Source organism: Chelonia mydas, chromosome 17 (genome assembly GCF_015237465.2).
Source record: "Chelonia mydas isolate rCheMyd1 chromosome 17, rCheMyd1.pri.v2, whole genome shotgun sequence".
NCBI classification, from domain to species: domain Eukaryota; kingdom Metazoa; phylum Chordata; order Testudines; family Cheloniidae; genus Chelonia; species Chelonia mydas.
In genome coordinates this window covers 6,545,788-6,571,368 of record NC_051257.2, presented here as the reverse complement: position 1 = coordinate 6,571,368, position 25,581 = coordinate 6,545,788, and the positions used below count along the sequence as shown (strand labels likewise).

General features: G+C 41.8%; 2 protein-coding genes across 12 annotated transcripts in view; both read left to right on the top strand.

Moving 5' to 3' along the window:
- The window catches only part of PPM1D (protein phosphatase, Mg2+/Mn2+ dependent 1D), a 37,369-nt gene extending 19,606 nt beyond the window's left edge, over positions 1 to 17,763 (top strand). The window contains exons 4-6 of the mRNA XM_007057623.4: positions 8,887 to 9,077; positions 9,632 to 9,874; positions 16,296 to 17,763. Coding sequence (XP_007057685.1) covers positions 8,887 to 9,077; positions 9,632 to 9,874; positions 16,296 to 16,850 — 989 coding nt within the window. The 3' untranslated portion in view covers positions 16,851 to 17,763. The remainder of the gene's footprint in view (positions 1 to 8,886; positions 9,078 to 9,631; positions 9,875 to 16,295) is intronic.
- A 6,489-nt stretch (positions 17,764 to 24,252) lies between these two features.
- BCAS3 (BCAS3 microtubule associated cell migration factor) overlaps positions 24,253 to 25,581 on the top strand; it is a 494,723-nt gene continuing 493,394 nt past the window's right edge. For 5 of the 11 annotated variants that reach the window (XM_037880509.2, XM_037880507.2, XM_037880508.2 and 2 more), the window contains exon 1: positions 24,253 to 24,529. The gene's annotated coding sequence lies outside the window, so the exon portion shown is untranslated. Of the gene's footprint in view, positions 24,530 to 25,193; positions 25,430 to 25,581 lie in introns of those variants that run through there. The other 6 variants (XM_043531385.1, XM_037880505.2, XM_037880501.2 and 3 more) reach the window with 3 other exon arrangements.

The following is a 25,581-nucleotide window of genomic DNA, read 5'->3' as shown; positions in this document are numbered from 1 at the left end:
TGAATGAGTTATATGGTTACTGTACAAATCCTTGTAGAGATTTAATTCGTAGTAATGCTGCCTCATTGGGAGTGGGAAGAAGAAATTCTGAGCTCCTTTGCTTGCATTGATAGGCCAAAAATCTATTAGATATAAGTTTAATTAAAAGGTTATTGTGGGATAAATGAAATTGGGGTTGTCTTTTTCTTTTCATTGTGACTTGTTAAAGTAGACTCTCCCCCCTCAAAATTACAAGTTGATTTTTAAATACAAAAACATATTACAGAAATGTAAGGAAAAGGTTTGATTTGAGCTATTCTTTTGTAACAAACTTTTGCTTTGAGAGAGATGGGGGACTGGACTGAAGTCTGAGTACATTATAAACTAACAGGTTTGTTTTTTTTTAAAAAAAACCTACTTTCCTGGCTACAGTTGGGATGCAAGCAGATTCTAAAATGTGATCCAAAAATAGAACAAACCAGGTAAGAGGGAATACACTGCTTAATACTTTCAAAAATAAGCTGAATTAGGCCCATACATCACACAGTGCACAAAAAGAGTTGGTATTTTAGGGCTAAATGTTTACTCAGTAGAGAGGGAATGTCTTTCGTGAAGTGTGCCTGAAATCTTCTTATGTTCATGTAGTCTAAGCACCAGCACTGTGCTTGTTGTGTAGACATGCATACCAGCTCAGCCTCTGCCCTGGAAACTTACTCTAGAGTGTTTATTCCAGTGTCAGATGATTTGATCTGCTGGAAGAGATAGAAGGAGTGGTCACCTTTCTCCAAAACACAAAAAATCCCTGGTCATAAGACTCCCAAGTGACAGGATTTTTAACAAATTGTTTAGCATGTAGCAGCACATGTTTTTAATTAAGAACAAAAATAGAGCGTGGTCTTGTGAATGGAGACTGGGAGCCTGCAACTCCTAATTTCTGATACTGGCTCTGCTGCTAGCATGGCTGTGGGCAATTCCTATTGCCTTGCTTCCTCAATTTCCCGACCTGTAAAAGGAGGCACCTGCCTACTTTACTAAGCTGCTGAATTAATGTTTGTAAAGCACTCATTACTTAGGGAGAATTGTGCATTTTACCTCTGCATAATTGTATCTAATCTGCCATCCTTCTTTCTAATATTGGAGCATAGATTTCTCTATATAAGGCTTGCTATTTTCCCTAGTTTTATACCACTTCACCAGCACTATGGTAGATGCTGCAAGATCCCGCTGGCCAGTGGAAAATACACAGTTGACATTTGTGTTCTGCCGGTGCAGCAACTCTAAGAAGCATGGGCTTACGCTCTGTCATACGCTACACCAGGGGTGCCCAACCTTATTACACAGGAGGGCCACATAAACCGAAGCACCACCTTGTGCGGGCCAGACAGATTCTACATATTTTAATAAGCTTTAAAGTCACCTGTATTGACTTATATTTTAAGTTCTGCTTGTTTGGTATGTATTTAGATAGGTTGTTTCTATGTACCGTATTGTCTGTTTACACACTTGTGTAAGCTAAAATGCTGTAACCATGCTGACAAAATGCTAGTGAATTGGCTGTTAGTATATTGTATTGAAGCAGGCCATGGGCCGAATGAAATGTTCTGGTGGGCCATGTACAGTTCGCGGGCTGTCGGTTGAGCACTCCTGCGCTACACCATTTAAAAAAAAAACCTTACTGCCTCACCCCAGTGATATGCCTGGTCTCTACTGGCCCAGGGTGCAAGGATTTGTAAGGTTTTGTCATAGCTGAGGTGAACTGTATGACTCTCTATGATGTGCTGCAGATCGTTCAAGAGAACAAGATTTATTTGCCTGCTTGATTAGTGAACAAGCTGGTGGATGTGGTGGAAGGACTCTTTTGAGGGTGGGGAAGAAGGTGGATGGTAGGTCCCCCAGTCTACTCCATTAATAGTATTGATGTGTTGCTCAGCTTGATGTTATTTGCTGTCCTGATTAAAACGGGGCTGGATTGCAAAAAGGTGCTGCGTAAATATGTGAATATTTTTAAAATTCTTGTTGTGTGGTGTCATGATTCAAATTATAGTAATTAGGCAGGCAGTCCGTACAAAAGAAGCCGAAATATCCATTTTTCTATCCTGGGACTTATTCCTCTCACACACCAAACTTAGACTTCGTATGACTGCATTTGACTGCCTTCCACACCATTTGTGAGGACTGCTTTCTTCTCCCTAGTCTAAGGAAAGTGTAGCTGGGTCTGGAATATACTTTTATGGGGTTTTCCCCAGGGCAGAGGGCCAAAATGCAGATGGTTTTTCCTCCTTTCTCAGCTAGTCGTATCCAAAGCTCCATTTGGCCTATCCATTAAGTCAGAGTCACTTATGGCAGGGTAATACTGCTCCACTCGCTTGTAATTTTGTATGCAGTTCTTGCTTATTCTATGAAGGTTTTCAGCTAGAAGGCTTCACAGATAGGATGCATTTAATAGTATTGCATTTCAAGGTTAACATACTTCAACTGTACTCCCATAGTGAATTTGAGTGGCCACCTTCAGAGGAATAATGTTAGGGAAAATGGTTTCAAACCATCTGTGATAAAGAATTCCTTTTGGCAAAATATACATGCTTAGCAAAACACCACTTGGAGACCAGTCTATCCACTCCAGTTCGATGAGCTTTGGAAATACTATTTTCTAGACCAACTTTCCACCTGCTGTTGCTACTACTAGATTCGTTTTTCTTTTCTTGATTTATCTAGACAAGCAAGTGATTAGCACTTCATAGCTTTTGGTTAGCGATAGATGCATCGATTTAAAGGCCAGAAGAGGACCGCCGGAATCATTCTACAGAACATGGCCCATAGAATTTCACCAAGTGATTTCTGCACACAACTTCTGTTTTCGCTAGAGGTATCCAGTCTTGCAATAGGAAAGACTGATGGTATTGGAGAGTTTTCTGTAGTAGCTAGGAAGGATGGGCTGCTTATGATTAAGAAACTGGATTGGACTGAGGTGATCTGAGTTCAGTTTCTGGTGTGCTCTCACAGGCTTCCTGTGTCTCCTTGGCAAGTCCCTTAATTTATTTGCACCTCAGTTCCCTGTCTGTAAATTGGGAACGACAATTGTCGTACGTCTTTTGTCACTTTATATTGTGAGTTCTTCGTACTGTGTGTTTTATACAATGCTTAGCACGATGGATCGCTGTCCGTTGGGCCTCTAGATGCTGCTGTAATACACATAGTAATTGCCACAATGGGGCTTGCTTCATTCCAACTGGCAATGCCAAATTCTCTCCTCCACCTTCAATTTCAACTTGGACGTAGCCCTCTGAATTAAAAACTTTCACCCCTTCACAGTGGGGCTTACAGGATGCTGAGCACCTTTAGCTCCCAGTGAAGCCAACAGAAGCTGAGAGTGCTCAGCACCACGCACGACTGGATCCACAATGAGTTGTCTAGGAGGGATGTTATCAAGTGATGAACCCCGTATACTGTCTTGTCTTCTGGATTATGGGTCTTGATGTAGCACTTCTGAGCTGTCTGCTTATTCCATTCTTGGGAGTCATTTAGCTCTTGACACAAGACACTGGTGATGTGATGCTCAGGAGACCAGATCAGTTGTTTTGAAAGCAGGATCATTTATTGTTTATTGTTACTCTGCTTTTTTTCAGAAAGGGCAGCAGGTGGAGTTGGGCACGTGGGTGTGACATTCAAGCACTCACGTGCACTGAAACGAAGATAATCGGTGTAGTATCGGGGTGTGTAACTTACGACTGTCCGTTTTAACTTTAAGTATAAAACATCTTCTCTGTATCAAAGAATATCTTATGTGGAATATGGTGAGCATAATGACCATTTTGTTTGTGCATAATGAGGAGATTAAATCTTCAACAGGCACAAGGAATAAAAGAGAAGGATTGATAAGAGACAAAGCTCCAACATAGAAATCTGTGTGCCTCTAAAGGGAAGAGAAAATCAAATTAACTTACACAGTTATTCTCTTGTTTTGAACTGAAGCATTTTACGTGACTGTGGATCATGCTTTGGCAATCATATAAGCGGTACAGCTGTTAAAAGGAAGTTTTTGTGAGAAAAGGCTACCTTGGGCAAGTTTTTTGCTTTAGATCCTCTAGAGCAGGGGTTCTCAAACTTCATTGCACCATGACCCCCCTTTGAGAACAAAAATTACTACATGACCCCACAAGGGGGGACTGAAGCCTGAGCCCATCCGAGCCCCACCACCCAGGGAGAGGGGAAGAAGCCAAAGTTCAAGGGCGTCAGCCCCAGGTGGGGGCCTGGAACCTGAGCACCATCACCCAAGGCTGAAGCTTTTGGGCTTCAGCTTCAGCCCCAGGCACTGGGGCTCGGGCTTCGGCTTCAGCCCCGGACCCCAGAACGTGTAACGCCAGCCCTTGGGGGTCCTGACCCACAGTTTGAGAACCGCTGCTCTAGAGTACTGTTAACCTGTCCTAATGTTTTCTTCGCCTTAAGTCCCAGGCTTTCCCCCCCTTACAGGTTTCTAATAATCAGAATGAAACATGCATATTAAATTACGGAAAACTGAAAAGCTTCTCTATCCATTAGGATGGGCAGATATGCACACTCATTTTCATTGGACAACCAAGTCATTAAAGTGAGGGCCTCTCCTGCTGCTGCTGCTCCTCCTCCTCCTCTCCATTAGTATTAATCCTTCTTTTTTGCTTTTGCCGTCAGCTGTAAGAAAAAGAAAGTTTGTCTTAAAATTATTCCCCAGTAGCGCATAAGGTAATGAATGTGAAGGTAATTAATGTGATATGCTCTCTGCACATGCACAATGAAATAAAAAAAATCCACATTACCCATTGGTAAGTACACAATGCAACCACTGAACCTCGCTTATATAATTAAATAACCGAAGCTGAAACACAAACCACTCAGAGCAAAGAAATTCTTAGATTGTTGCTTCATGGTAATTTTTCAGCATCACTTCTAAAGATGCCCCTCTTCTTGAATGTAAGTAAAATAGCAACCACAAAAATACCTACAGGAAATGCACATGTACATTGTGAAGGTGCATTATTGACACTATTTAAAAAAAAAAAAAAAAAGCATTGCCTTTCTGTTGTGTCCCCGTCTATATGAGGAGCTCAAAGTGCTTTACAAACATTTAATGATAAGATCTTGGAGGTAGGGAAATATCCCCTCAGTTTTCCCATCTGTAAAGTTGGGATAAGTGACATTTCCAAGGTCACAGAATAAGTCAGAGATAGATTGGAAAATGGAACCCACAAGTCTTGACACCCAGTCCACTACTCTAGTTTTTAGACCACACTGCTTTCACTGTCCCCTCCCTCTGTCTCATGCTCTTATGACATACTGTCCAGAAACTTGCTTGTGAATGTAGAAAGGGAGACTCCTGTTTGTTAAGAAGCAAAGCTCCAACATGCTGCTGTGTTACATGCCACACACACAAAAATGAGCTTCAGGACAATGGCACTATTCTGTTGTACCCTGTGAAGGCCATGTGCTTTTGTTGATTCACAGTGAGAGTTCAGTATTTAGCAGCTGTCAGGTCTTCAGATCCCTTACCAGTGGCAGGATATGTTGCTTATAGCGAAGGCTGCATGTCTGTCACGGAGATCGTGGATTTCGTGATTTTCTGTGACTTTGGCAGCTGGTGCAGCTGGCTCAGGGGCTGCCCGAGACGAGCTGCCCCTGAGCCAGCAGCAGCAATTTGGGTGTGGGAAGGGGCTCAGGGCTGGGGCAGAGTGTTGGGGTGTGGGGCGGCACTTACCTCGGGGGCGGGGAGCTCCCCAGCTCCAACTGGCATGTCTCTGCAGCTCTTAGGCAGAGGGGCCAGGGGACTCCGTGCGCTGTCCGTGCCCACAAATGTCACCTCTGCAGCTCCCATTGGCTGCGGTTCCCAGCCAATGGGAGCTGCAGAACCAGTGCTTGTGGCAGGAGCAGCATGCGGAGCCCGCTGGCTGCCCCTCCCTCTAGGAACTTCAGGGACATGCCGGGAGGAGCCAGGTAGGGAGTCTGCCAGCCCCACCAACCCTCCCCCCCCAGCACCAGCGGGGGTCCTGGGCCGTGCGCTGCTGCCTGCCTCCCCCTCAGCACTGGCGGGAATCCCGGGCCATCTCTGCCCAGCACCAGTGGCCCCCCAGCCCAAGTTTTAGTTAGGGGTATATAGTAAAAGTCATGGACAGGTCACGGGCTGTGAATTTTTGTTTACTGCCCGTGACCTGTCCACGGCTTTTACTAAAAATACCTGTGACTAAAACACAGCCTTACTTATAGCACCTATAGGGTAGAAGTCCTATAAGGAATATTACTTCAAAACCACTTAGAAATCTTTGTGGTTTTTTTTTACACTTCCAGCAAGCTTGCTGTTTGTGCTGCTTTACTTCTCCATTCTTTGCCTCTGGCCTGTATAGTTAATATATTGTAAAAGGGAGGATAATGTAGCTCTGCAACAAATTTAAGCTGTCTGAATCCCTGTAAACATTATGCACCTTGTTTATTTATGGAGAGTTAAATCTGCTACACACCTGGCTTTGTATTTTGTGTCTCCTACTTCGAAAACGTGTTTACTGCCATTAATTCACAGGTGCAACTCGACACAGCTGGAATAATCACAACTAGAAATGTGATGGTAAATGGGTATGATGAGCATTCTTTGGCCAAACCCAAACACACCTCGATTGGATTGCACTAGCTAATATATCTTTAAACACTGCGGTGGGTAATCACCCTCTGTCTGGTGGATAGCTGTCCTGACACAGTGGGTAAAAGAGAAGGAAAGGGGGCATCATCACAGGGCTGGGAATCCAAAGTAACTGACTTGGAGTTGGGGACCACATAGCTGAATTACTGCAACAACATTTTTAATGTAGAAATGTAAATTGCTGTATGTCTATGACACTCCACATATTTCTATGTATAGGGTGTTCCTTTCGACTGGAATGTGTATGTTTAAAAAAATCCACTCCTTTCCATCTTCCGCTGTACTCTTGCCTCTCAGATATAGAAGATGGTCATTCAAAATTGGTCTAGATGTTATGGAAGTGCTACCTTCTCTGTAGACAACATATGAACATTGGATATCTTTTGTTTAAATCTGTGAAATAATATGTCCAAGTTTATTTGTAAAAAGAAAAGGAGTACTTGTGGCACCTTAGAGACTAACCAATTTCCTAAGGTGCCACAAGTACTCCTTTTCTTTTTGCAAATACAGACTAACACGGCTGTTACTCTGAAGTTTATTTGTGTAAACTTAAATACATGGATGCAAGGCCACTGTAGTGGCTAAGCACCTTACAAAATTGTTTATAACTATGCTTGTTTAGTTCGAAGAGGTAAAGAAGCAATACTGACAAAAACAATAGTGATCTGTCAAGGATCAGTTAAAACAATCAAGCAAAACAACTGTTCCCATGTTTCAGTCTCATGCTGCCATTGACTTCCATGGCAAGACTTTAATAGGAGGCAGGAACAGATCCTAAAATAGCTATAAAAAGATTAGAAAATAAATGAGGAGTTAAGATTTTATCTGTTGTGGCAATGGCAGGCAAGATTTGAACAAAAGCTCGTGCTCTATAGAGACTTTTAGAGGCAATTACATGCACAATAATTGGTGCGCTGGAGCTCAGCTTGACTGCGACAGTATTTATTTTCATCTTGTTCCCAGCCAGTGAGCTTTGTTGTGCTAGTCTGCTGATGGAGAGAGTGCCTCTATTCAAGTAGGCAAGGCTTTTAATTAGCATTTAGTAGAAGCATGTGTATGTTATCTGCTGCTGCTGCTGTGAAGGTGAATTGGCTCTTTAAGGAGGATGGCCCATTGATGTTTGCTATAGTGAAGTGGAGTAATTGATTTGAAGTATTCCTTGTTCTTCTGAAAAACCTTTTGTACTGGTTGATAGCGCCGAGTGGAGCTAAAGGAAAAGTTCCTACTCCAGGAAGCAGGGAGACAAAGAATTTATTTTTATTATTTTAAAGGGGCATGGTGGAGTGGGGAAAGAAGATGTCAAAAAGAACTGTTAAAAGGACACAAACAGTTACACTTTTTGAAGTCTCAAGCTGAAAAACTTGCTTTTAAAATGAAGTTCTTTAGATTCTAAATGCTTTCCCCCTCTGATATTGAATGAATTTCTACTTTAAAGCACGTGTTGCATACGGGAAGAGACCTGCCAGGGTCTGGAAAATGGTAGTAAATATTCTATTGGATTCGTTGTTAATTTCAAACCTTCAGTTGCCTTTCTAAGGAGTTATTTACTAGAATCAAGTGGAAGATACTTTGTATAAGAAAATTACTTTTCATTCTATTTCTACAATTATAGGATGCTACATATAGGGCAGGTAATGTCCAAGAGAAGAGATGTAGAGGTTAGCCTTGTAGAAACTATGCTGTCAGGCCTGGAAGGAGAAGGCAAGAAAATGTTGGCATAACAGAATGATGGCGCTCCTTGATTTAAAGGGACCAATTTGGAAAACCACATTTTTGTCTGAAAATTTTACTGGTTTTACAAGTAACGTCTAAAATCACTATAACTGAAAGAAATTAATGGGGAAAAAGCACTTCTCTCTCTTGCAACAGTTTTACTTAGCGTATTTGACATATTAGAGTATAGTCAGTTTCATTGTTTCCTATGTATTGAGTCAGTTTTTCCCTTCCTGAAAGGACCCTAACAAACGTCAACAGGGAGTAGAGAACCTCTTGTAAACATGTTTTTAAAATGAAGTAAAAAATAAACCAATCAGAACATACTATTGAAAGAGTGGATGACCAGAAACGAGCAATTAAAAAACCAACAACAAAACCTCATAAGTAGAGTGTCTCACTAAGGGAGTTGCATTGATAGACTTTACAGGCATTTCACTGAAGGTTGGTGTTGAAGACTGCTATAATAAGGGGACAATGATGACCCTTGACTGACTTCTATTAAACATTTTCCGTGTTTTCCTCCTCCCCAGGTGATCTGTGGAGTTACGATTTCTACAGTGGTGAATTTGTTGTGTCTCCTGAACCAGACACTAGTGTATATACGCTTGATCCCCAGAAGCACAAATACATTATCCTAGGCAGTGATGGACTGTGGAACATGATCCCACCTCAAGATGCTATTTCTATGTGCCAGGATCATGAGGAGAAACAGTATTTTATGGTGAGGGCATGTTTATGTTGTCAACTACTTTAAGATCACATGATAGCTATTAACTCACTTTTTTGCTGTGTTACTCTATTGCCGTACACTTTAAAAGTATGTGCAGTTGTGACATCGAGTGTTATTACTTAATAATACTGTTACAGCATACATGGAGCTATTACAGTGATGGTAAACTTATTGTGATAGCTTATGTTTTAGTCATGGGTATTTTTAGTAAAAGTCACGGACAGGTCACAGTGAGTAGGTACAAATGTATAACCACTTCAGTTACCTTTTAAAAAAAAATTAGTAAAATGAGTTTCCTCCATGTGACGTCATTATGAACAAAGTTTCACTGTAACTGGTGTTTGCACACTAATTCATTCAAACAATTCTTGACTACCATTCTGTTTGTCTGTTTGCTAGATGCAGGTTTGTCTGAATTCTGATGCTTTACGACCATGAGGTAGAGGTAGAGGTAGAGAATTGCAAACTGTGCCATATAATTTCTTCACTTTATGATCACAGTATAATGGTGATGGGTTTTCTCTGTTTTTCCTTTAAACATTAAGGGAGAACACAGACAGTCTTGTGCCAAAATGCTGGTGAACAGAGCACTAGGCCGGTGGAGGCAGCGCATGCTTCGTGCAGATAATACTAGTGCTATTGTAATCTGCATTTCGCCGGTGCTGGACGATCTGAGCAACTGGGAAAATGAAGAGGAATTGTATCTCAACTTGGCAGAGGGCCCCTGCTACAGCAGTCCTGATATGTGCATGATGACACCGTCCCGCTGCTGTACCCCTCCTGTCAAGGTAAAATTATTTAGAATTTTAAGAATGAAACCCACAAAATTTATAGCTAATTCCTCCATCCACCTCCTGCTTCTTCTCACTAGAGAGAGGCAGCCTTCTTATGTGACTCAGAAAGATCACACACTTCTCCTTTTAGCATATGTTTTTCAGTTGTTTAGTCCTGGGAATATAAATCAAGAGTGTAAAAGTATGAGCTCTGGACTTGGGGACATTCAAAGTCTCTGCGTAATCTCAAAATCTTGACACTTTTTGAATTACCAGTCGAATGCTAACAACTGAAATCTATAACGATAGAATGGTGGTGGTTGGTGTATTTTTATTTTAAAAAGGTCAGTATTTAAATTATATGTACAGCATCCTTCCTAATGAGTAGTTGCATTTCCCTACGCTACATAAACAGAGAAATGATTAGTTGTTTTAAGAGCACTTTTATTTTCAGGTTGGGAGAGCATATCTGCATCTATCTGTCAATTCAAATTCTCTTCATTAAAAGAGACAGCCTTGTTTTTACAGGGATCTTCCTTTGAATTAGACCCTTGTCCATTAACATAGAAGGGAGGTTTTTGGAAGGTCTTTACCATTTTGTTGTTAAAGACTAGGATATAATTGTGAGTGGATGTTTGTCCTCTAATGTCTTTGAATAGCCATCCTTTAGGCAAAGTAAAATTGAAAATCAAAGATTAGGATGAGAGTACTTAACCTTTGGTTGATATAGAGACAGACAGCTAATAAAACAGCAAGTGGGGTTTTTTCCATTCAGTAGCAGCAGGAGAATGCATGGGAGGAACCCCAAATCCACTGAAAAGGGTAGCAATCCCAAAGTCTTCTGTGGCGAGAGATTATCTGAATTGTAATTATTCCTGTTTTTCAGTCAGTGGTTTTTTGTGTACAGCTTTTGAATTATTTCCAGCCCTCGTCAAGTAAACTTTGGGTCATGTTGATTTGAAAATGTCCCAGAACTAGCATTTCAAATAAGTACTCTAAATATCCCTTCCCGCCCTTTCACTCATGTAAATAAATTCAGTACATTCTGTGTGGTGTAGAAATCTGTGCTCCAATGGTCAGACCAATACCAAAAGCAGTGGAAGCTCTAGGTCAAAACTTCAGAAGAGGAGTGTCATTCCTTTCATGGCCATTTTCAAACTGCCCTTCAGCTCTCTGCTGGGCCTGCTAGGCTGTTTTTAAGGGACTGTAAATCCCCCCCTTAAAGTCCTCTTGCTGTTTTGGAATATGCAGCACATGTTAGACTCATATCAAGGCAAATGGTCTTTCATCTCGAAGGTAAGTGCTAAACTGTTACTTTTAACAGTTCAAAGTGATGTTTAGTACTGAGATGAAGGTCACTTTTTATTTTGTTTTAGGGATTGTCTATATAGGGAAAATAACTGAAATAGGTACAGCAGAATAAGCTATATTGCTATAGCTATTCCAGAATAGCTCCCCATGTGGCCAGAACACACTGTTCTGGAATAAAAGTGACTTTATTCCAGAATAATTACTCCACTTTGTGTGTGAGGTAATTATTCTGGAAGAAATTTTCTTTTATTCCAGAACAGTGTGTCCACACAGGGAGCTATAGCAGAATAGCTTATTATTCTGTAGCCATTCTGGTCAATTTCCTCATGTGTACAAGGCCTGTATGTCCTCTTTTTCTTAGCAGGGCCCTGATGGTAAAATTCAGTTGGCCACAGGCATAGAATGGTTACCATTAAATCTGCTGGTTCCATTTTAAGTACACTTTTTTCCTCTTGCCCTGCTTTACAGTTTTATTTTATAATTTTAAAAATATTTATTTTATTTAGGATAATTCATTCCTATCCCACTTGATTTCTTTTAAAACTGAAATGACTACACAGATACCACAAATATAATTTTTAGCATTAGTATAGGTTGCTGTTTTAGTAACAAATACCATCTATTCTCACAGAATCGGTATAAAAGTGGAAGGAAAGGAAAAAGTGGAAGCAGGAAGTGGAAAAAGAGAGAGAGAAAACAGGGCAACTGTCCTATCAGAATAATATTGAAACATTTAAGGAAAAACAAACATCTCTAGACAGACTAGAATAAATGGAATGACTCTGCATCTGTGTCCCTTTTTGTGTATTTTTGTGAAAGCCCAAAAAGGAGCTTCCCTATATTTTTCAGGTCGTTATTCTGGCTTGACTAATAAGTAACTTTTTTGCAATGGGCATGGGAGTAGCTTTTCATTTCAGTGAGACACAATAATGGTGAGAAGAGCAGATTTCCACACTCGGGTTAATGTAATGGTTGACCAACAGGGTTTTCCATTTAAAGAGCAAACTGCTTCTAAATACATCTTCTGGGTAAAATTCAAGCGCAGGAGGCACCTCTGACTCATTTTCTTTCTATGAAATTCAAATTACGTTAAACCTAAAATTAACTAGCATGGGAACCAGAGCGTGGGTAAATGAAGACTGCATTGTGCCTTGCTTCAGCCTTTTAAAAAGGAACCAATTCCGTTTTGGAGGGAGGATTAAATAGCCTATGAGGGACAGAATTTTTCCTGCTGGTTCAAACCGTAAAAGTTGGACTTGTGCCTTCTGCAATAACTAATACCTGATCTTCCAGAAGCAGGCAACCCCCACTGCCCAAACCATACATAATCCACCCAGTTGTATAATGCTGTACATGAGGGAGCAGGTAATTGCTTCCTGATCCCTGTGATAATCATACTCTGGCCTTTAAAAAAAATCCATTATTTGACTCTGACAGTGAATTCTACTGGAATACAGAGTATTTTATACACTAAGGTATATAAAGTATTTTATTTTGTATATAAATTTACCTGCTCTTCACTTAAAGTTGACTGAGTTGTTGTATTATGAGACAGTGAGAAATGGATTGGTTTTTACTATATCCTTCAAAATTTAAAATCTCAAATATTCAGTCTCAAATGGAAGTCATTTGTATAGATTCACAACCAGTATTTTTGGCACGTCAAGAAGTGGACAAAACCCTTTTTTCTAAGACGTATTTTTTCAGATCGGCTGTCCAATCGCTTCTAACCAGTGTGTTGATGACCTAACCTTTGCAGAAGTATACATAACTCCAGTAATGTTTGACTTTTGACTATATTTACTAATTCCTCCCATCAGAGTAAACGTTGCACTTTCACAATAGCCACAGAATTGTTTCCAAATAATTTTTCTTCTGAGAAATGTATGTGGGGATATATTAGGGAGACAGCCACTGATTACATAATTTAAGGAGTTTAAAAATTGGAGCCTTGCTCCTACATGGTAATGTAAAAGTAGGGGAGGCCAAATTCTTCCTGGGATGCAGCTTATTTGGAAGAAATCATGGTATAAGAGGGGAGGGGAGGATCCTAGATGTGAATATCCATGTGTGAGATGAGTCTAGTGGTGGTCATATTATTGTCTTGAAATTCACTTCTCCCACATGAGAAAGTGAGATGTCACACTTGGAGTTCAGGTCTGTTTACTCTTATGGAGCTTATTTCTGTCCCTTCTAAGTAAGAGTTCCTTTATGTAAAGAATCTGGCATTTTCATGTATGGAGAGACACTACAAGTATTTATCTCCCATCTGAAAAACATCTGTCTTTGCTCCTGTTAATAACCATACCAGAAGGCGATCGGTATCACAATACCTAAAACCAGAGGGAAGTACCTGATCTGAATTAGCCAGATAGTTAATGCTTTCATGGATTGCAGTTGCCTTTTTCCCAACCTGAGATCCATCATCAAAACTGTGCATGCCATGGGTGTTACATGTGAGCCAGTGGCAAGAGGTTACTGATGATGGTTCCTTTTATTTACATTTTACTTCTGGGGATTGTGTCTTGGAGGGAAATGGCTCGGCCTTTAAGGCTTTGTCTACACTGGCATCTGAACGACAAACCTTTTGTTGTTCAGAGGTGTTTAAATCCGCCCCCCCTCCCCCGACCCCCCAAGACAAAAGTTTTGCGACAAAAAGCGCATGTGTGAACAGGGCTTTGTCGGCAGGAGCGCTCTCCTGCTGACAAAGCTACCGCCGCTGGTTGGGGGTGGAAGTTTTTTGTCAGCGGGAGAGCTCTGCTACACTGCGTGCCTTTTAGCGGCACAGCCATGTCACTAAAAGGTGCATAATGTAGACAAAGTTTAAGAGTGGAGAATATTGATAAGAACCAGCACCTTTGTCTGTTATCTTCAAAGAACTAAAGAGGCATTTGTAACTTTGGGTCTTAACAATCTCAGGTCTCCTAAGTATGGTTATCTCTGAAATAAAATGGAGGCCAAAGCCAAGTTCCTGAATTAAATAAGAGTATCCCCTTGTTTCTGAGTCAGATCTTTTTGGTGCCAACTGTAACTGATTCATCCTTGAAATAGTCCTAAGGTTTAAAAAAAACTCTCAACAATTTCCTATTGCTGTCAGCAGCTGATTGCCCAGGAATGAATTTTGACTGGTCCACACCCTCGGTTCCCTTTTTTTTTTTTTTCCCCCCCTTCTCATTACCCCACTCCACCCTAAATTCCTTTGTACTCCCTCTCCTAATTTTTTCCATTTTAGTGCCCCAAATCATTGTGTTACTGCAGCTATCCATATCGAGCAAGGCTATCGGTGATGAGAGCCATAGCACTGAGGATCTTGCATAGCAAGGCATGCCAGATTAAAAGTCAAACAAAGAGCCAGTCTCAAAAGTATAATTGAGCCTATTAGGCAACAGTTCACAAAGCACCTCCGAATGTGTAAACTACATGGGTTTTTTTTGGGTTGTCACTAGAACTGAGTGAAAGAATAACTTCTAAAATACTGTCCATAAATGTCTGTCATCAGATCTATTGATAGCATCTCAAACAGTTCAATTCACATCTATTAAAAGTTTGAATTTATCCTTTTTGTTTTTTTGCAATAACTATTTAAATTTGGTTTACATTGGATCATCAAAGATACAGTAATCTTTCAGTAATGTCCAGGTTTCTCACTGGAAAAAAACCTCCTTTGATACGCCAGCCTGTCTTTTGAAGTGTTTTTTTAAGCGTAGAGTCTAATTTTTCAGATGTGTTGAGCAACAACAGGCCCCTTTGACTTCAAATTGGGCTACGGTTGCTCAAGGTCTGATTTTCAAAAGTACTTAGATTTTGAGATCTCTTGTATTATTTCAATGCGTTCAGTTTCAACTGCAGTAACCGCAGGTGCATTTAGTTTGCAGTATAATACAGTTTCTGGAATAAGATAATCATTAGGTTATTGTCCTTACGTTGGTAATACATAAAATGATGTGGCCTTGAAAAAATGCTTTGAAGGTCTCTCATTGAATAAACAGCAATTTCTCTACAATTTGAATCTTTTAATAATTGTGTCAACATTTACATGTAAAGGGCACTGCATAAATAGCAGTTTGTACAGCCCTACTGTGAGATAGTGAAGTCTTCTCTATTTTCCTGATGGTGAAATTGAGATAGAAATGATTTACCGAAGGCCACAGAGAGCAGCGAAGCCAGGCTTAGAATTAGGAAGTTCCTGGCTTCCAGTGCATTATACCACACTCTCTCTCTTCAAATTACAGAATAACTTCGCTGTGCAGAAAACAGCCAAATTTACTTTGCTGAATAAAGAGAGTTTTGAAAGGCCAGAACCTAATTTTTATTCAGTCTTCCCCAGTTGTAAGGAATAAGTGTGTTACTAACCTAGAAGGATTGGAAGCAACAAACGTAAATTCAGAGGTTAGTGTAGTATTGTCCAGGGAGGCCCTTATTCTATCTCCTTGTATGCCATTAGAACTCCTCCAGCAACAGAGCATTGCTTCAGGCACCTGATATCTTGTTCAGTGGTAACTAAAAAGTCTAAGTGTAATTCAGGTCAGGAGATAGAGCCTGTTCTTTTGCTGTTTGTCCTAATAATACTTGGCCATTCAATGACATTTTTAATCTTCAAAGCACTTTGGAAACAATCTCACAAAACATCTGAAAGAGAGCATTAGCACCTTCATTTTGCAGAGGATACTGATGAAGACTGGAGCGTGCAGCATTCAGTGCAGACATCCTTTTCGATGTTGGTATTCCAAAGTAATGAAAGATGCAAGGAGGTCCCATAGTTCGGTGACTTACTTATTAACTTTACGCCAGTGAGAATGAAAACACGTATGCTAACTGAGGCGAGACAGGTCTCTGAAAAATCTAATGGCAGACATGTCATCATAGACTTACCGATGGAAATTAACAAACTTGCGTAAGGTTGGAGGGCTGAAACTGGCAAGTTTAGATCCAGAGCCTGAAGTCCACTGTGAAAATGTTCAGGTGTGTTTTGCATCTGGATCTGGAGTTAGACCTGTCTCCAAGAAGCTTTAGTATCTGCTGCATGTATAGTATCTTTCACCCACATACTTTAGCCATGGTCTGTGGTAACACAATTGGAGTAATGATATTTATGGATAAATAATTCCTTCTTTTTTAATCCCAGCTTCTAGAAGAGGATCTATGGCCACGACTGAACTCCTCTGAGCCTGTTCCTTCTCTCATGCATAGCAATGTGATCTTGGATAAATATTCCGAGCTGTCCAGTGAGATTGCTAAAAGCAGTATACCGTTGGCGGTAGCATCCTCTAGGGATCCAGGCCCACAGGAGGAGAATTGTAGCAAAACACTAGCTTTGAGGATTCACGAATCTTACAGCAATGGCTTGTCAGTTACCCTCTCCCCTTCCAACTCAGCAAATTCAAGCATGGACCAAAAAAGCTTAAAGATGTCTCCTAATGGCCAAACAAAATCCCAAGAAGCAGAGAGGACACCTACAGGAAACTTTAAACGGACATTAGAAGAATCTAATTCTGGCCCAGCTTTGAAGAAGCCAAGACGTAGCCTGAGTCGAAACATTAGCGTCCAGCCAGAAAGCCTGTCCACAACTCCACAGCGCAAAAACTCAAACAAGCTCACCATGCGGCGAAGCCTGAGGGGACAGAAGAAGCTTGGCAATTCACTGTTCCACCAGACCAGGAAAGCCGTTTGCGTTTGCTGAGGGGTGTTTGTGTGAGCACAGTTTGGTCTGATTAGAATGTTGAAGTTGGTGCAGAAATTTGAAACTCTTCCTGTTTCTCTCTTTTTAAAGTAGAAAACTTTTTGGTATTGAACAGCTTTATTCTCAGCCTTGTACTGCTTGTATTATAACTGTGAATTTTGTAGATGTGTAGGGTATAAGTCGCTGTAAAATGTGTGTAAATTTGTACTCCTTCATACAAATGTAGTCTCTTTTTTCCCCCTTGTATAATTGTTACAACAGGGCTAAACGTTGTTTAAAAGAAGATGTTTAATCTTTTTTGTTAATTTACTAAAGTCATGAATTTGTATAAGCTTCTTGTGATGAGAATTTCACAACTTTTTAACTGAAGTAAATTATTAAATAGAATGGAAGATATGTATTTTCGTAGTACTATACGTTCAACCCAAAGTGTGTCTTTTAGAGAATACTCTAGACCTATTTTTTGTTCTTAAATTTTAGATTTCTCTATTCAGAAATGAAATGGAAGCAGAGATGTTGTGTTACTTTACACAGCTCAATATCAATTTCTTTATCGTAATTAAAATACTATGCAGTATCTTATTCAGTTGTATTTTTTGTAACCTTAATCGTCAAAGTATTTAGCAAAAAAAATTGTGGGTTTTTTTTTTTTTTTAATTTCTGAAAACCCCAACCCATCCTACAAAGCCATTCTCATCCCCTGTAGTAATTTATGGCATTTTTATCCAGGCATTTGGTAGTGGTATTTCTTTTAATATATGTGCCCTATAAAGGCATTTTTTGTTATTTCACTAACTGATGGTACTGCTAATTCCTTTCCAACGTAAGTCATCAAATTATTTTATGATTTACAGTTTTCATTGAGTATGTGGACCATATATATGTTCACCTAAATAAAACAAGTGAAAACTTGCTTGGGGTGCCTTTGTTCTTTAACTATATACAGTGTCTTATGCTCAAATTCTTTAAACACTGTGGTTTTGTGTAATTGTGCAAATATTAAATGGTTCCTTCCTTAAAAAACCTTAAAAAAGGTCTTTTAAAAAAAAAACCACCTGTTTTTATCAACTGGTTCCCAATTCTATACTTTATTTTTAAAAAGCGGGAGGGGTAGATAGTGTGATGTGCCATGGAGAGGACTTTTGTAATGAGAAATATAGACTTGGATTAGAGAAGTCTACTGTTTTTCTGCATGCTTTGCCTTCCCCCTGCCTGCCTCCGTAGGAAATTTTGATCAGGAAAGATATGCCCACCTGATTTTTGTAGTCCCTATTCAGTGCTTCAGAGGGAGATAAAGAAACCTCAAAGGTTTATGCCAGCATGGTGTTGGGGGAAACTTCCTTGACTGCACCCAATCTGTTCATCCTGTGCGTGTTGAGTTTAAAAAACAAACCGATCTAATGCCATTTATAGTTACATACATACCTTTATAAAGTGTCCATAACAGTTGTTATGCAGGATGATTTATAGTAAAACACAAATATATCCTGAAAAGCCATTGGTATCCCAATAACTGTCCTTCACAGCCCACCACCTACTCCCAATCTCTGTAACAGGAATACTGGAACTGTCAAGATTCTTATGCACTTTTGCTCTTACTACTGTATTTCTCCATTTTTAAATTCTAGAGGAATGTTCATTCTCAGCGGAGGGTTTTTGCTTTATCTTCCAGCATCTCTCCTTCACTAACCAGAGTCTGTTTTTTATGGGAGAATCAGTGGCATTTTGCAGGGTTTTGATGTTAGAGCTGCTCCTTCTGCAAATACCCACTATTTGTGTAAGTTTGATGTGCTTCAACTGAACACTATAGAAACTAAGTTGAGCCAGACGAAATAGAAAAGAGGAAGGGAATGTAGGTTTTTCCTCGTGTACACCAGTCAGAGGATCTGGAATCATCAACAAGCAACTCTATCTTCTGTCAAAGCCACTATCAATTTATTACATGGGAGAAGGAAGATGTCCAACTTTTTTTTTTTTTGGTAAGCAAAAACTCATTAAGTTTGGTCCATGAGTGAAACATGGCAAAATGAGTTCGAAATGAGGTTGCCTTTATTTTTAATTCTACTGCTGTGGCCAATACAAATGACTTCAGAGTCCATTGCTCTGTCTTGATCTGTAAGGATCTTAGCCACTCAGAACAAGATGAAGTGTTGTATGTCATCCTGGTGGGCTGCAATTCGACTTGAAGATATAAGATTTATGCAGTCTTCCATTTTATTCAAATTATGTGCAGTTTTTCAGAAACAAAGAGGCCTCAAAAGCAAATGGAACAAGTTAAAACCACTGAACTAGGCTTATTTCTGTGACCTGTGGAAAGCTTCAAAACAGTTCCTCTTTATTTGGATTATTTAAATTCAATTAAATGTAACGGGTCAATGCTTAATCTTAAATATTTATGCAGTTTAGGACTGTTGACATTCTACAGTGTCTTTTGACAGAGCAACTCAAAGTGCTTTACAAATTAATCCTCACAACACTGAATGAGGTAATTACTACAGTCTTTTTCAAAACATTGTTCGTATACATATTTTGCTAGCTCCCTGCTCAACCCGTTAGTATTAACTTATTGAGTCACTAACAATACTGGTAGTGCATAGATTGACTGACCAGATTTCTGGTAATGCATAACTCCTCAGCTGACAGAATTTTACTGTATTTGCATTTTCAGTTGGAAGTTAAGATCTGTATTGTTCCTATAGTACCATCTAGAATTTTTAAACGGACATAGGCAAATACAGTGTTCAATCAACCTGCTTTACTCAAACAGCGTGTACTAGTGGTGGGCACTTGACTTGATGACTTAAGTCCCTTCCATCTTTGATTACTACGAAAAATTAATTCTATGGTAACGCGTTAAAATTCTGTCCTGCTATGTCTGTCTAAGGCATTTGGAGTCAATTGGGTTGTCCTTTATTTCTCTCAAGGTCTCGTTGAGCTGTGCGCAAGAACTTCTTGGTTTAGAAACCCAGTCTGTAGAGTGTTTTCCCTGAAGGTGTCCACCAAAGCCTATTTGTCTGTGTATGAGCAGTCTTTCACTTTGGTCAGTATTTTTATGATCAGTTGACCTTTTTTTCGCTTTTTTTTGGGGAAGGAGGGCATGTTTTTCTGAGCTGGTCACTTCTGTTGTCTTTATTCTAGTTTCTTTAATCATCATGCTTGCTTTATCTTTATTCTAATTTTACGTTTTATGGTGCAGAACATTCCATGTACTGGTTTGGTTATGGACCCAATATACACTATGGCATTTTATACTGAATGTGTTTTGTGTTAGGTGGATATATTATGGTCAGAAGGCTCCTACACGTGACTTGCTTTTAAATGCGCAAGGAAAAGGCCAGTATTCTAGAATTACATCAGTGGCCAGGATTATATTTTTGGAACCTAATTCTTTAATACTGGAACAATAAAACCCACAGGCTAAAATTAGCTCTGCTACCTACATGTTACTATGGCTACAGAAACCCCAAATGGAATCATAGGCTTTCTGAAGATGTATAATTCTCTTTCATCCAAGGAATGTAATAACATCTCTTACAAATATAAATATTAATGTATGGTCTAGGTTGGTCCTTAAATTATTTCTCATACTATGGGATTGTAACCCATGGTTAACAGTTTTTACTAGGGATGATGATTTTTACTGTTGCACAGAAATTCATACACGAAAAAGCAGTTTTTAACTAGCAATCGAGTAGCTATATTTGACTTACTGATCTATAATAAGTCTAAAATATTAACGGCTGGTTTTAATTTGATTCTTGCATAGTAAACCATTTTTAGTTAAATGAATAATTGCATTTTTCATCTCTAAATTTCAAAGCATTTAATAGATCCTACTTAGCTGCCTATCTGCCAGGGAATTCAAACAACTCTTCACCAGTCTACAAGCTTTTACAGGTTTGTAGTAAAAGACTGGTGAGATGTTCAGTCTTTTTTTTTTTTAAAGGATGACTTTTTTTCTTGCCACAAGGAAAACCCAGCTGTAACACATTAAGAATTATGTGAATCTGTATCACAAGTTACATGGAAATACACTGAAGAAAAAAGACTTTGTATACACTGGCACATGTTCACTTTTTTCTGACTATATATGTTGAAGCAAAATTTGAATATATCGTCAAGCACATGCACTCAGGTAAGTGTGACCTCTTTTCCCTGACCACCGCCCCCCTCCCTCCCCCCCATTCCTCTTGTGTCCCATAGTGCTTGTTTAGGGCTGCAGGGTTTTCTCCATTTGCAGCAGCAGATGTCATCAGTTTAATGTCTGCTTTCTTAGTTTTGAATAAAATAAGCAAAGAGAATTATTTGAAAGGAAGAAGTATAGTACAAATAAAACTTTTGCAATTGCAAATGGAGATTCCCCAGAGCAATCATTCCCTTCCATTTTTTAAAATATATTTTGATTGCTACTGTAAACTGGCTAGAGCTTACCCTTTTGTCAGCTTTGCCTATTTTGATGTCATTTGTCTCCACATAAGTTAATTAGTCAATCAGGATAAGGAAAAAATAAAATTTACAGCTGACAGCCCTCCTTAAGTGGCAGCAGTAAATCGAATTAGGCCTGTTGAGTCATAGCCTTCAAACATTTTTCATTGTGAAACAAAATTATAGTATGTGTAAGGAGGAAGTTATCTGTGTATCAACTAGTGGTTTTAGGGGGTGTGTGTGTAATTCAATTCACCATTGTGTACTCTAACCTATTCAACCAGAAACTCCAGCTCTCTTCCTGTAAGGGCATCTCTCTGTTGTGAGACAGTTAACAGATATAGGAACTTAACATTTGAACATTTCTTCAGGCTCGGAAGGAAGTGTCCTTGTATATTCTAACTCCAAACGTACCTAATATTGCTCTACAGGATAGGTTTGTTAGAAGCATTGCCCCTGTTTGACCTGTGTAGTCAAAGTTTGGGGCTTTGGGAATGTTTTAGCTGGTTACAAATTGATGGAGTATGGTATTTTCTTGGATGTAATCTTGTTTATTTTCAAGGACCCTACACCATCTCTGAGTCTAGGAAAAACCAGGCATAACAGGAACAGTTCATTAGCTTACAACCCCCAGTCTCTTTAGCCAACTGAACAGACCCTAGAAGTCTCTGCCTGGCTTTTTCTAGACTCACACATTGCACTCACCAGTTAATGCCTGGCTTGCTTGCTTTTCCTCTTCTGCCTTCCCACCTGCACCCACACAAACACCACTCAACAAAAGATCACCATCAACTCAGCCCAAACTCTTGGACAAATTCACAATCCCTTTTTGTCTTAAGTGGAGGGCTTCTGATTAACTCATCCTGACAATTGTTAATTGAAGGGCATGCTCACACCCAATCTCAAAGAGTTTTGTGACTGCAGTCCCTTGTACTTCTCAGCATAAGGGGTTCGCATAACAAATTTTTTGGTGGCGTCAGAGTGCGGCCACCAAGTCTTGCTGGTGGCCTCTCTGACAATTTTTCCTACAATACTTAACTTTAGGAAAAATAAATATCTACATATACATGTCCAAATCATTGTAATTTGTTTGCAGACTCAGTAATAAAAATAATGTACAGTTGTTCTATTCTTTACTGGACCTAAACAGAATAGAAACACATACAAGGTGCTTCGTATGTTTTTGTCTTTTTTTCTTATTGTTTCTTTTGGTTGCTTTTTTTAAAAAAAAGACTTGCTAGTGGGTAAGTCTGCTGTGAAAGGTGATATTAAACAAACAAATCACTTTTCACAGCAGATGTACTAAGCCTAGGGCCAAATTAAGCCCTGGATGGGGAAGTGGTTAGTGAGGCAGCAGGAACCAGGGGTACTTGGGAAGGGTGAGTTTGGGGCCGGGCCCAGAGCCAATCGCCTCATAGGCAGGGAATGGAGCCCAAACCCCTATGCCCAGAGGATGGGGCCTGGAGATGGAGCCCAAAGCCCCATAGGTGGAGCTTACCATCCACCACCCAAGGGCTGAAGCCCAAACCCTAGGAAGGTGGGGAACTCACACTAGCTGTCTGCTCCTTCAGCTTTGCTGTCTCCCCCAGAGGTGGCCACGGCCCAATCACTGCTGGCAGCCGCAGGGGAGGGGCTGCTGCTTCCCTGCCACCACCCAGGGGGCTGTGGCTGCAACAAAACCCCCTGGTGGCCAGATGTGGCTACATTTGAGAAATACTACATCTGTTCCAGTTAGGGACCCTCTCCTCTTCTTTTTCGGTCAAGGGCCTAACTTACATTCACTCTTGTAACTAATGATGTAGATCAGTAATCATACAATTGAATCTTTCTGGATGATGAAAACTTGTGGTGTTATCGTTTGTGGTTTCTGAGTATGAGTTTCCTTATTGGTGACACGTGGCTCTACAAGAGTTGCAGTCATCTTGTAAATGTACGGGAAGGGGATGCAACTGCTTGTTCTGTGTATGACATTTTATTTCCAAGCTGTATCCCACAGCTCTCTCATGACCAGATTGTTGTGAGAAAGCTGGCGTATGCCATCTGAAGGCAGCGTTTGTCAGGTTTTTGTTTTACACACAGCAGGTTCCCAGAGAGGGTGATTCCAGAATTTATTTACGGAAGTGGGAAGGACATCTATTGCCTAAAAAATCAGGATGCTTCAGCCAGAGTTTTCAGAGTAGCAGCCGTGTTAGTCTGTATCCTCAGAAAGAACAGGCGTTCTTGTGGCACCTTTGAGACCAACCAATTTATTTAAGCATAAGCTTTCATGGGCTAAAAGCCACTTCAGCCAGAGGGGCCATTTTAGCCCTGATGTCACCCCAGCCGGTCTTGCTCACTGAGGTTTCGTTGGGCTGCCGTCGCTCGCCGCGCTGCTCAGGGCACTGGGGACACTAGCCCAGGAGCGTCCCGGGGGCAGCGGGTGGAGCTGTGTCCCGCCCAAACACGCCTCTGGGCTGCTCGGGCGGCTCTGTCCCGTTATGACAGGGCCGCTCCCTGTCCGCGGGGCGGGGGGGTGTCCTGCTGTGACACCCCCTTTCCGTGCCCAGGCCTCGCCGCTCTCCGTTCGCCTCATCCCGCCCGCCAGGGCCGTGCCGCAGCTCGGCCCTCGCAGCCTGGCCTCGCTCAACCGCCGTCCCGCTCTGCCCCCACGGCCCCGGTTCTGTGAAGCCTCCGCCATTATCCCCCCGCCCCCAGGACTGTTCCGGTCCACCCCGCCCCCAGCCCACGACGGGGCGGCGTCTACCCGCTCTGGGCCGGAGAGGAGCGGACCCTCCCGGGGACAGCCGGGGCCTTGGTTTTGTTGCCTCAGCCAGGCCACTTCCGGGATTACGTAATGACGAAGCGGACGGTAAAGTAGGATTCTAACGCCTTGATGTGGGCGGGGTCGAAGGTCTTTCCTTCTGATTGGCCGTTGGTCCGTGACTGACAGGATCCTGGGCTTTGCCTCCCTGCACGTGCGTCGGGGTCTCACGATGGCTCTCGCGAGATCTGGATGTAAACAAAGCTAAACGGGCCCAGGCTGGGCTCTGTTCTCTCAACCTACTCTGGCCAGTGAGCGGGTGCAAGCGACAGTCCTATCGTCGATGTCCCGCCCACTGCTCCATACCGGGGAGTGGGATTGGGTGACGGGACGGAGGAGCCTGCCTCTCCCGCCTGGTGATTGGCTGCTGGCGTCAGCGTGTGCCAGGTGTCAGTTCCCGAGAGGGTCCCAAACACTGTCAGTGAGGAGCCAGGGCGAAGGAGCAACGCAGCAGGTGAGGGGGGCCGGGGAGGGGGGGGATGGGAAACGGGAGGGGGGAGATAGAAGGGGAGGAGACTGATGGAGGAGGGGGATGGGGCAGGGGAGGAAGGAGAAGGGGTGGGGGCGGGGAAAGCAGGGGTGGGAGAGGAGAATAGGGCAGGGGAGGAGGGAGCAGGGGTGGGAAATGGGGAAGGGGCAGGGGAGGAAGGGGAAGAGTGGCAGGGTCTGGAGGAGAGTGGTCGGGGCAGAGGAGGAGGGAGAAGGGGTGGGGGCAGGGGAGGAAGAGATGGGAGGGGAGGAAGGGGTAGAAGTGCGAGAAGGAGATGGGGCAGGGGGAAGGGTTGTAGGGGCAGGGAAGGGAGAGAAGGGGGTGGTGATGGCAGTAGGGAGGAAGGGGAACAGCCACGGTGGTGACAGGGAAGGAAGGAAGGAGAAGGGCTGGGAAAGGAGGATGTGGGGTGATGGGGCATGGCAGGAAGGGGGATGGGAGAGGGGGTGGGGTAAGGGAGGAAAAAGAAGGGATGGGTGGCAGGGAGTGATGGAGGTTGGGGGAGCAAGGGGAAGGGTCTGGGAAAGGGGGATGGGGTAGGGGAGGGGTGAGGAAGGATGTGATAGGGGGATGTGCAGGGGTAGAGGAAGGGAGGGATGAGGGGAGGGGAGGGGAGAGACAGGGGAAAATGAAGGTGTCTGAGTACGGAGGAGTAAAATAAATTGCACTGGTCTGGTGAGCTGTGGTATCTGGGTGGCAGTTTGGGGATCACAAGTGTGGGAGGCTGGTCAGGCTCAATTTCCCAGCTCAAGAATTGCCAGTGGGGTTTCTCAAGACTGAACTGGTGATTCCCAATAGCCGTGCACTTCAGGTTCTCTTCCACCCTGGGACTCTGGTGGCACAAGAGCTGGAGTTCTGTTGCAGGTAACAGTGCTCGTGGCTGAATGACAGCAGGCACTGACTGGTACAGATGTACCACTGGCTCCTCTCCTCCATGTCTCTTAGACTGTAAAATGCTTGGAACATGGATCAAATCGTGGCCCTGTTGAAGTCAATGATGTCAGGATTTCATCTCC